This window comes from Notothenia rossii (assembly GCF_949606895.1).
Source record: "Notothenia rossii genome assembly, chromosome: 3".
NCBI lineage: Eukaryota > Metazoa > Chordata > Actinopteri > Perciformes > Nototheniidae > Notothenia > Notothenia rossii.
This window is the reverse complement of record NC_136901.1, coordinates 92,272,329-92,284,904: the sequence shown is the minus strand read 5'-3', so window position 1 is coordinate 92,284,904 and position 12,576 is coordinate 92,272,329. Positions and strand designations below refer to the sequence as shown.

The 12,576-nt window shown below is 44.0% G+C and overlaps 1 protein-coding gene across 1 annotated transcript in view; it reads right to left on the bottom strand.

Annotated features, from left to right (window-relative positions):
* LOC307030934 (NACHT, LRR and PYD domains-containing protein 12-like) overlaps positions 1 to 12,576 on the bottom strand; it is a 60,812-nt gene that overhangs the window by 48,058 nt on the left and 178 nt on the right. Inside the window, exons 2-4 of the mRNA XM_079667565.1 lie at positions 12,120 to 12,273; positions 8,309 to 8,544; positions 6,251 to 8,120 (exon numbers count right to left, since the gene is read on the bottom strand). Of these exons, the coding sequence (XP_079523691.1) occupies positions 6,251 to 8,120; positions 8,309 to 8,544; positions 12,120 to 12,244 (2,231 nt within the window). The 5' untranslated portion in view covers positions 12,245 to 12,273. The remainder of the gene's footprint in view (positions 1 to 6,250; positions 8,121 to 8,308; positions 8,545 to 12,119; positions 12,274 to 12,576) is intronic.

Here is a 12,576-nt window from a genome sequence, read left to right as displayed (position 1 = left end):
TAGAAGAGACATGGAGAAGAGGGGACACATGTTGATGTAGAGGAGACATGAAGAAGAGGGGACACATGTTGATGTAGAAGAGACATGGAGAAGAGGGGACACATGTTGATGTAGAAGAGACATGAAGAAGAGGGGACACATGTTGATGTAAAAGAGACATGAAAAAGAGGGGACACATGTTGACGTAGAAGAGACATGAAGAAGAGGGGACACATGTTGATGTAGAAGAGACGTGGAGAAGAGGGGACACATGTTGATGTAGAAGAGACGTGGAGAAGAGGGGACACATGTTGATGTAGAAGAGACATGGAGAAGAGGGGACACATGTTGATGTAGAAGAGACATTAAGAAGAGGGGACACATGTTGATGTAGAAGAGACATGGAGAAGAGGGGACACATGTTGATGTAGAAGAGACATGAAGAAGAGGGGACACATGTTGATGTAGAAGAGACATGGAGAAGAGGGGACACATGTTGACGTAGAAGAGACATGGAGAAGAGGGGACGCATGTTGATGTAGAAGAGACGTGGAGAAGAGGGGACACATGTTGATGTAGAAGAGACATGAAGAAGAGGGGACACATGTTGATGTAGAAGAGACATGAAGAAGAGGGGACAAATGTTGATGTAGAAGAGACATGAAGAAGAGGGGACACATGTTGATGTAGAGACATGAAAAAGAGGGGACACATGTTGACGTAGAAGAGACATGAAAAAGAGGGGACACATGTTGATGTAGAAGAGACATGAAGAAGAGGGGACACATGTTGATGTAGAAGAGACATGAAAAAGAGGGGACACATGTTGACGTAGAAGAGACATGAAAAAGAGGGGACACATGTTGATGTAGAAGAGACATGAAGAAGAGGGGACACATGTTTATGTAGAAGAGACATGGAGAAGAGGGGACACATGTTGATGTAGAAGAGACATGAAGAAGAGGGGACGCATGTTGATGTAGAAGAGACATGGAGAAGAGGGGACACATGTTGATGTAGAAGAGACATGGAGAAGAGGGGACAAATGTTGATGTAGAAGAGACATGAACAAGAGGGGACACATGTTGACGTAGAAGAGACATGAATAAGAGGGGACACATGTTGATATAGAAGAGACGTGGAGAAAAGGGGAGACATGTTGATGTAGAAGAGACATGAAGAAGAGGGGACACATGTTGATGTAGAAGAGACATGAAGAAGAGGGGACACATGTTGACGTAGAAGAGACATGAAGAAGAGGGGACACATGTTGATGTAGAAGAGATGTGGAGAAGAGGGGACACATGTTGATGTAGAAGAGACATGGAGAAGAGGGGACACATGTTGATGTAGAAGAGACATGAAGAAGAGGGGACACATGTTGATATAGAAGAGACATGGAGAAGAGGGAACACATGTTGATGTAGAAGAGACACGAAGAAGAGGGGACACATGTTGATGTAGAAGAGACATGGAGAAGAGGGAACACATGTTGATGTAGAAGAGACATGAATAAGAGGGAACACATGTCTATGTAGAAGATACAGGAGAAAGAGGGGACACATGTTGATGTAGAGGAGACATGAAGAAGAGGGGACACATGTTGATGTAGAAGAGACATGGAGAAGAGGGGACACATGTTGATGTAGAAGAGACATTAAGAAGAGGGGACACATGTTGATGTAGAAGAGACATGGAGAAGAGGGGACACATGTTGATGTAGAAGAGACATGAAGAAGAGGGGACACATGTTGATGTAGAAGAGACATGGAGAAGAGGGAACACATGTTGATGTAGAAGAGACATGAAGAAGAGGGGACACCTGTTGATGTAGAAGATACATGAAGAAGAGGGGACACATGTTGACGTAGAAGAGACATGGAGAAGAGGGGACACATGTTGATGTAGAAGAGACGTGGAGAAGAGGGGACACATGTTGATGTAGAAGAGACATGGAGAAGAGGGGACACATGTTGATGTAGAAGAGACATGGAGAAGAGGGGACACATGTTGATGTAGAAGAGACATGGAGAAGAGGGGACACATGTTGATGTAGAAGAGACATGAAGAAGAGGGGACACATGTTGATGTAGAAGAGACATGGAGAAGAGGGGACACATGTTGATGTAGAAGAGACATGGAGAAGAGGGGACACATGTTGATGTAGAAGAGACATGAAGAAGAGGGGACGCATGTTGATGTAGAAGAGGGGACACATGTTGATGTAGAAGAGACATGGAGAAGAGGGGACACATGTTGATGTAGAAGAGACATGAAGAAGAGGGGACACATGTTGATATAGAAGAGACATGGAGAAGAGGGGACACGTGTTGATGTAGAAGAGACATGGAGAAAAGGGGACACATGTTGAGGTAGAAGAGAGATGGAGAAGAGGGGACACATGTTGATGTAAAAGAGACATGAAGAAGAGGGGACACATGTTGATGTGGAGGAGACATGAAGAAGAGGGGACACATGTTGATGTAGAAGATACATGAGAAAGAGGGGACACATGTTGATGTAGAGGAGACATGAAGAAGAGGGGACACATGTTGATGTAAAAGAGACATGAGGAAGAGGGGACACATGTTGATGTAGAGGAGACATGAAGAAGAGGGGACACATGTTGATGTAGAAGAGACATGAAGAAGAGGGTACACATTTTGATGTAGAGGAGACATGAAGAAGAGGGGACACATGTTGATGTCGAAGAGACATGGAGAAGAGGGGACACATGTTGATGTAGAAAAGACATGAAGAAGAGGGGACACATGTTGATGTAGAAGAGACATGGAGAAGAGGGAACACATGTTGATGTAGAAGAGACATGAAGAAGAGGGGACACCTGTTGATGTAGAAGATACATGAAGAAGAGGGGACACATGTTGACGTAGAAGAGACATGGAGAAGAGGGGACACATGTTGATGTAGAAGAGACGTGGAGAAGAGGGGACACATGTTGATGTAGAGACATGAAAAAGAGGGGACACATGTTGACGTAGAAGAGACATGAAGAAGAGGGGACACATGTTTATGTAGAAGAGACATGGAGAAGAGGGGACACATGTTGATGTAGAAGAGACGTGGAGAAGAGGGGACACATGTTGATGTAGAGACATGAAAAAGAGGGGACACATGTTGACGTAGAAGAGACATGAAGAAGAGGGGACACATGTTGATGTAGAAGAGACATGAAGAAGAGGGGACACATGTTTATGTAGAAGAGACATGGAGAAGAGGGAACACATGTTGATGTAGAAGAGACATGAAGAAGAGGGGACACCTGTTGATGTAGAAGATACATGAAGAAGAGGGGACACATGTTGACGTAGAAGAGACATGGAGAAGAGGGGACACATGTTGATGTAGAAGAGACGTGGAGAAGAGGGGACACATGTTGATGTAGAAGAGACATGGAGAAGAGGGGACACATGTTGATGTAGAAGAGACATGAAGAAGAGGGGACGCATGTTGATGTAGAAGAGGGGACACATGTTGATGTAGAAGAGACATGGAGAAGAGGGGACACATGTTGATGTAGAAGAGACATGAAGAAGAGGGGACACATGTTGATATAGAAGAGACATGGAGAAGAGGGGACACGTGTTGATGTAGAAGAGACATGGAGAAAAGGGGACACATGTTGAGGTAGAAGAGAGATGGAGAAGAGGGGACACATGTTGATGTAAAAGAGACATGAAGAAGAGGGGACACATGTTGATGTGGAGGAGACATGAAGAAGAGGGGACACATGTTGATGTAGAAGATACATGAGAAAGAGGGGACACATGTTGATGTAGAGGAGACATGAAGAAGAGGGGACACATGTTGATGTAAAAGAGACATGAGGAAGAGGGGACACATGTTGATGTAGAGGAGACATGAAGAAGAGGGGACACATGTTGATGTAGAAGAGACATGAAGAAGAGGGTACACATTTTGATGTAGAGGAGACATGAAGAAGAGGGGACACATGTTGATGTCGAAGAGACATGGAGAAGAGGGGACACATGTTGATGTAGAAAAGACATGAAGAAGAGGGGACACATGTTGATGTAGAAGAGACATGGAGAAGAGGGAACACATGTTGATGTAGAAGAGACATGAAGAAGAGGGGACACCTGTTGATGTAGAAGATACATGAAGAAGAGGGGACACATGTTGACGTAGAAGAGACATGGAGAAGAGGGGACACATGTTGATGTAGAAGAGACGTGGAGAAGAGGGGACACATGTTGATGTAGAGACATGAAAAAGAGGGGACACATGTTGACGTAGAAGAGACATGAAGAAGAGGGGACACATGTTTATGTAGAAGAGACATGGAGAAGAGGGGACACATGTTGATGTAGAAGAGACGTGGAGAAGAGGGGACACATGTTGATGTAGAGACATGAAAAAGAGGGGACACATGTTGACGTAGAAGAGACATGAAGAAGAGGGGACACATGTTGATGTAGAAGAGACATGAAGAAGAGGGGACACATGTTTATGTAGAAGAGACATGGAGAAGAGGGAACACATGTTGATGTAGAAGAGACATGAAGAAGAGGGGACACCTGTTGATGTAGAAGATACATGAAGAAGAGGGGACACATGTTGACGTAGAAGAGACATGGAGAAGAGGGGACACATGTTGATGTAGAAGAGACGTGGAGAAGAGGGGACACATGTTGATGTAGAGACATGAAAAAGAGGGGACACATGTTGACGTAGAAGAGACATGAAAAAGAGGGGACACATGTTGATGTAGAAGAGACATGAAGAAGAGGGGACACATGTTTATGTAGAAGAGACATGGAGAAGAGGGGACACATGTTGATGTAGAAGAGACAGGAAGAAGAGGGGACACATGTTGATGTAGAAGAGACATGAAGAAGAGGGGACGCATGTTGATGTAGAAGAGGGGACACATGTTGATGTAGAAGAGACATGGAGAAGAGGGGACACATGTTGATGTAGAAGAGACATGAAGAAGAGGGGACACATGTTGATATAGAAGAGACATGGAGAAGAGGGGACACGTGTTGATGTAGAAGAGACATGGAGAAGAGGGGACACATGTTGAGGTAGAAGAGAGATGGAGAAGAGGGGACACATGTTGATGTAAAAGAGACATGAAGAAGAGGGGACACATGTTGATGTGGAGGAGACATGAAGAAGAGGGGACACATGTTGATGTAGAAGATACATGAGAAAGAGGGGACACATGTTGATGTAGAGGAGACATGAAGAAGAGGGGACACATGTTGATGTAAAAGAGACATGAGGAAGAGGGGACACATGTTGATGTAGAGGAGACATGAAGAAGAGGGGACACATGTTGATGTAGAAGAGACATGAAGAAGAGGGTACACATTTTGATGTAGAGGAGACATGAAGAAGAGGGGACACATGTTGATGTCGAAGAGACATGGAGAAGAGGGAACACATGTTGATGTAGAGGAGACATGAAGAAGAGGGGACACACGTTGATGGAAAAGAGACATGAAGAAGAGGGGACACATGTTGATGTAGAAGAGACATGAAGAAGAGGGGACACATGTTGATGTAAAAGAGACATGAAGAAGAGGGGACATATGTTAATGTAGAGGAGACAGGAAGAAGAGGGGACACATGTTGATGTAAAAGAGACATGAAAAAGAGGGGACACATGTTGATGTAGAAGAGACATGAAAAAGAGGGGACACATGTTGATGTAGAAGAGACATGAAGAAGAGGGGACACATGTTGATGTAGAAGAGACATGGAGAAGAGGGGACACATGTTGATGTAGAAGAGACATGGAGAAGAGGGGACACATGTTGATGTAAAAGAGACATGAAGAAGAGGGGACACATGTTGATGTAGGAGAGACACGAAGAAGAGGATTTTGCACAATAGGTGACCTTTAAATAAATCACTTGAATATTAGAGATGTATTTAAATGTGAATTAAACTCCAACACATTGTGATGAAAACGTGTGTCTGTTTGATGATAAAGAAACTACTAGAAAGTAATAATAACATCTTTCTGTGATAACTGTAAGTCCTGCTGTGTGGTGTGATCACATGCTGAGGAACCTCTAGAGTCCTTCATGTGTTTGACATGTCGCCTCCATCACTCAATATGAAGAGAGGAACGCTTCAGTTTAACTATTATTATAAATAAATAGAAGAACAGTGTTGGTTTTATTTTGCTCTCAGTATTTAAACAGTAGAAATGTTATAGTGTTTATTTGAATAATTAAACTCCTGATTAGTTTATAAAGTGAATCACATCTGGACTTACTTGGCCTTCCTGCAGTTCCTCACAGCTGGAATCAGTCTCAGTTTCCCCTCCTGTGATGTGTTGTACTGATTCAGGTCCAACTCATCCAGAACCTCTTCTGACATCTGCAGCATGTAGGCCAGAGCAGAGCAGTGGATCACAGAGAGTTCCTTCTTTGATCTGTTCTCTGACTTCAGGAACTCTGTGATCTCCTGATGTACTGAGAGGTCCTTCATCTCAGTCAGACAGTGGAAGATGTTGATCATCCTCTCAGGAGAGATTTCATCACTGCTCATCTCCTTCAGGTTGTTGATGGCTCTCTGGATGATTTCTGGTCTGTTGTCTTTGCGACCCAGCTGGCCTTTGAAGAGTCTCTGGAAGATTGTTGGACGCTTGTCTTTGCGACCCAGCAGGCCTCCTAACAGTCTCTGGTTGAACTCCAGAGAGAGGCCGTGGAGAAAGCGGACAAACAGGTCCAGGTGGCCATTTTTACTTCTGAGGGATTTCTCCATGGCTCCCTTCAGGAAGACATCCAGGGATGGGTACTCCTGATCTCTGTTTTCACTGTTCTCAAAGGGCCAGTCTCTCTGCAGGAAGTCCTTCAGTACCTCTGTGTCTCTGATGGTGTAACAGTGCAACATGTAGACTGCAGCCAGAAACTCCTGAATGCTCAGATGAACAAAGCAGTAGACTGTTTTCTGGAAGATCACACTCTCTCTTTTGAAGATCTCTGTACAAAGTCCTGAGTGCACCAAGGCCTCGGTGACACCAAGACCACAGCGCTGCAGGTCTTCTTGGTAGAACATGATGTCTCCTTTCTCCAGATGTTCAAACGCCAGCCTCCCCAGCTTCAGAAGAAGCTTCCTGTCAGCCTCCGTCAGCTGCTGTGGACTCGTCTCATGTCCCTCTTCATACTTCTGCTTCTTCCTCTTGGTCTGGACCAGCAGGAAGTGTGAGTACATGTCAGTGAGGGTCTGGGGCAGCTCTCCTCTCTGGTCTGTAGTCAACATGTGGTCCAGAACTGCAGCAGTGATCCAGCAGAAGACTGGGATCAGACACATGATGTGGAGGCTCCTGGAGCTCTTGATGTGAGAGATGATTCTGCTGGCCTTTTTCTTCTTTCTGAATCTCCTCCTGAAGTACTCCTCCTTCTGGGCGTCAGTGAAGCCTCGTACTTCTGTCACCCTGTCCACACACTCAGGAGGGATCTGATTGGCCGCTGCAGGTCTGGAAGTTATCCAGACGAGAGCCGAGGGAAGCAGCTTCCCCCTGATGAGGTTTGTCAGCAGCACGTTGACTGAGGACTGCTGAGAGACATCAGACACAACCTCATTGTTTCTGAAGTCCAGAGAAAGTCTGCTTTCATCCAGGCCGTCAAAGATGAGCAGCACTTTGCAGACAGCCAGCTGCTCTGCTGTGACCTTCTGTAAGGTTGGATGGAAAACATGGAGCAGCCTGAGAAGACTGTACTGCTCACCTTTGATCAGGTTCAGCTCCCTGAAGGAGAGCGGGATCACCAGACCGACATCTTGGTTTCCCAAACCCTCGGCCCAGTCCAGAGTGAACTTCTGCACTGAGAAGCTTTTTCCAACTCCAGCGACTCCGTTGGTCAGGACCGCTCTGATGAGAGTCTGTTGGTCAGGTGAGGCTTTAAAGATGTCCTGGCACTTGATTGGAGTGTCATGGAGGGTCTCCTTCTTGGAAGCTGTCTCCAGCTGCCTCACCTCATGTTGGGTATTAACCTCTTCACTCTGGCCTTGTGTGATGTAGAGCTCAGTGAAGATGCTGTTGAGGAGGGTTTCACTTTGATCAGTTCCTTCAGTCACACGTTCACATCTCCTCCTCAGACTGAGCCTATGTTCATCTAGAACCTCCTGCAGACCACTATCTGCTGGAAGAGAAGGAAACAGGAGAGAATCAGGAAATGCTTTTGAGAATCTAACAATCAAACTAATAAAAACAGACTGAGTGTAAATGTTTTGCAAACAGCTGAATGTCTCTGCTCTACAACAGAATACCTCATCCAGACCAAAGGAACCAGGAAGAGGAATAAGACGCTGCATGAGTTCGGCCTCTTACCTCGTACAGAGCTGCTCTGACTGGCTGTCTGCAGGCCAGCTCTGGTTCTGGATCTTTCTCCACACTGGGGACAGGAGGGGTCTCCTGATGGAGGTCTCTGCTCCCAGTATGAGCTGATGCACTGTCTGCAGAACCAGTGTCCACAGCTGGTAGAGACTGGATCCTTCAGGACGTCCTGACACAGAGCACAGCTGGACAGCTGCTCCTCCACAGGAACACCACTCTTCCTCTTCCCTCTGTGGAGATGAGCACATCCTTTATAGCACTTTAGGGGAGCTGATTATCACCAAAGGTACAACAAGGGGGAACATTCTAGTTTGATATTTAAAAAAAGGTCTAAACAATATACCTTTGTGATCAGGTAGATAGCTTACAATTCAGATGATCATGAAACCAAAGAGCATCCTGTCTGGTTTCATGACATCCCCCAGAAGAGCACAAGTTCACTGCATCTACTAAGACACACAGCTGTATTAACCTGGTGCTTTATAAACCCAACTTACAGAGAATCTGCTGTGAATTCAGAGCAATAAACATCTGGAAAGGATGCCTAAATAACAACAGAATGATACTGATTTGATCCTGAGTTAAAGCTTTGTCAGGTCTGTCTCCAACACAACGAGCATAAACATTTACAAATGTTTGTTTTCTGAATGAGATGGGTTTGATTAAAGCTAAGCTAACATTGTAGCTGCTCCATCAGCCCTCAGATGAACTTCATGTAGTCATACGTACAGCAGTGACTATATAGTTAGCACCACAGACAGTCTCTGGTTTAAACAGGAACATGAATAACCCTGATTGAATATGAGCTGCTGTAGAGCTCTGTTCTCCTCTATGATTCCCCTCAGACCGTCAGAGACCACAGGAGCACAATCTCAACACTGACAGCTTTTTGTAACAGAGCGTCACAGACTTTACACTCAAGTTGAAATGTGTCACGCTGCACGAATACGCAGGTGATATGAATTTCCCATCTTCACTTCCTTCGTGTTGCCAGGCACGGCCTTGGTCTCAGGATCATGGACATACGTGATATTGTCCATGGTCAGACCATGGTCTGACCATGGACGTTAAATGGCACCATGGATGAATCATGGAAACCAACGGCCAAGTGAAACATGGACAGACCACGGTAATTCATGGACATCAAAGACGTGGTTCACCGTGGTCTGTCCATGGTATAGTTAACCGTGGTTTTCCGTGATTGATCTGTGGTGCCATTTAATGTCCGTGGTCTGACCATGGACAACCATGGTCAGTTCACGGCCAGGCGGGTAGTACGTGTTCTGTCCATGTTTCATGACCATGGACAAACCACGGACAAACATACCATGGACACCCACCATGGACAGATCACGGATGTCCATGGATGACCATGGTCATCCATGAGTTTTCCGTGAAACATGGATGACACGAGACCAAGGGGATCTGGGTCTTTGCATTGACTCTACATATAATCTCTTAAACTCTGTTATATCTGCTAATGCTAAACTCAACCAGCTCACCAGGTGATTACTATTATTAATAATCATCTTAAAAAGACACATAAACATAAACATGCCCAAGTAGTTAAATAATGTTTTGGATGATATATATTTAGTTTTTAAATCAGTATTTATCAACATGTTTGCTCTAAAACCATTTTATACCACAGATACAATGATAATATAATTGCATATCGAATTATCCTCAAATAATGTTAGCTTGCTGTACTCTGCTGCGTGTTTCCTTTACAAACTGCTCACATGATATCATTAAAGAACAGTTTAATATATTAGATTCAATCAGAATCCTCTTCAGGTCAGGTTACAGTAGAAACAGACTCTTACTTTGTGTCTGAGGGTCCAGGGTCATTACTGAAGTTTAGAGGTTTCCCCATAGACCAGTCACTCTTCAGAGACAGACAGCTGGGGACTGGAGACTCTGCTCTCTGTCTGTGGAAACAACACATGTTTTAAACATCATTAGTTTATTTAAAGAGCAGATTTTGATCTATGACTGATCACCTTATTAAAGACTTTTAGAGTTTTTGAGTCTTGATTGTGGGTTTCTGTTGTTAAAATTCATTTGAGAGTGAAACGTTTTACATATTTGTATTTTGTTAGCTTCATTTAACACAAAGTCCAACACGTAGGGTGTGAGGATGATTTCACTGGGAGATCATTTACTATTGCTGTAAAGTCAAACAGAGCCTGAGGCTTAGTAAAAAAATAGCTTAATTTTAAAGAGAAATTAAATCATTAACGTTACAAATATGTACACTGAAGGCGGTCCTCCTCTGGCAAGCCGGGTGTAATCACACTAATCAGAAAGCCCCGGTGCCGCTACCTGAAGGAGTTAAATAGTTGGAGCGTGCGAGCCGGGTAACACACTGAAGCGCGCAGACGGGAGGCATTCTACCAAGTCAGGACAGGCAGCCGGTCAGACACTGAAGCGCGCAGACAGGAGGCATTATACCAAGTCAGGACAGGCAGCCGGTAACACACTGAAGCGCGCAGACAGGAGGCATTCTACCAAGTCAGGACAGGCAGCCGGTAACACACTGAAGCGCGCAGACAGGAGGCATTCTACCAAGTCAGGACAGGCAGCCGGTAACACACTGAAGCGTGCAGACGGGAGGCATTCTACCAAGTCAGGACAGGCAGCCGGTAACACACTGAAGCGTGCAGACGGGAGGCATTCTACCAAGTCAGGACAGGCAGCCGGTAACACACTGAAGAGTGCAGACGGGAGGCATTCTACCAAGTCAGGACAGGCAGCCGGTAACACACTGAAGCGTGCAGACGGGAAGCATTCTACCAAGTCAGGACAGGCAGCCGGTCAGACACTCAGATCCTTAGTGTTGTGTGAGAGGTCCGCAGAGCCACGGTGCGCTAAGATGTTTTATGTTCTGGTAAACTGTTTGCGTGTGTGCCACGTGTCCTTTTATAACCCTGTGCGTCATTGTTTTTATATTAAGTATCAATTTGGTGTGCTAATTTTGCAGAACATTCTGAGCTTAGACTCTCTGTTAGTTATTGTTAAAAGGATAGATAAAAGAAGGACCTTAATTGTATTTAATTTAACATCCTGCAATTAGCCTACTCTGATAGGTGTTAAAAGGATATAGACGATTTTAGGAGGTTAAATACATTGAATTTAAGAAGAACAATAAATAAATGCAATATAATATTTATTGTTAAAAAGTATTCATTTCCATTTACTAAAAGCCTTTCTAATAAAATCCTGCTAATTTAGTTCACTGAATATTCCTGCTAAAATAGAGGAAACAATCTTTCTTGTTATAAAGAATTCATTTGATTTATTAAAAACCTTGGTAATAAAATCCAGTTAATTAAATCTGCAGAGATTTAAAAAGAGCTTGGGTTTAGAGAATTTATGTTTTTAAATGAATATTTCTGTGCTTAGTCTGCCCAGTTCATTTGTAAAATATTCCAAATTAAGGTAGCAGTGTCAATGTATTGTTTGCATGCTTTGTTTATTTTAATAACTTGCAAGTTGTCTAAATGCATCTTTCTTGTTTCAAAGGTTTTCCCCTTGCACTAAATGACCCATTCAGCAAGTAAATGGACTTCTGTTTTCAGTAAACTGCTGAAATAAAAGACTGAAAAGTAAAGCTGTGTCCTTGGAGTGGAACCCTGTTCAAAGTCAGTAGATGCCTCAAGTCCCTTTCAAGTGGGGAAACTGCACCAAAATCAGAGGAGACTTGACTATTGCTGATGATGACAAGGAGCAAGAGTTCAACTTTGATGATGTACTAAAAACAGAATCCTCTTCAGGTCAGGTTACAGTAGAAACAGACTCTTACTTTGTGTCTGAGGGTCCAGGTTCATTTCTGAAGGTTAGAGGGTTCCCCATAGACCAGTCACTCTTCAGAGACAGACAGCTGGAGACTGAAGATGTGTCCTCTTCCTCATCTTTTAAATCACTCATCTTCTCCAGTCTAAGAGACACACCACACACTGGACACACACACACACACACACACACACACACACACACACACACACACACACACACACACACACACACACACACACACACAAACACACACACTTCAATCTAAACCATCTTAATAATAAACTTGGTTAAAATACATGAAATCAGTCAGACATCAGGCCGCTCTCCATTTTGACTGCGTCACATGTAACTCTGATGAAACAGGAAATAATAAAAGTTTACAACACTTGCAGAAGTCTCATTGGACTCTAGGATGCAGATTTTTAACCAATAAGTTATTTTCTGACATCCAGTTTGACAGAGTA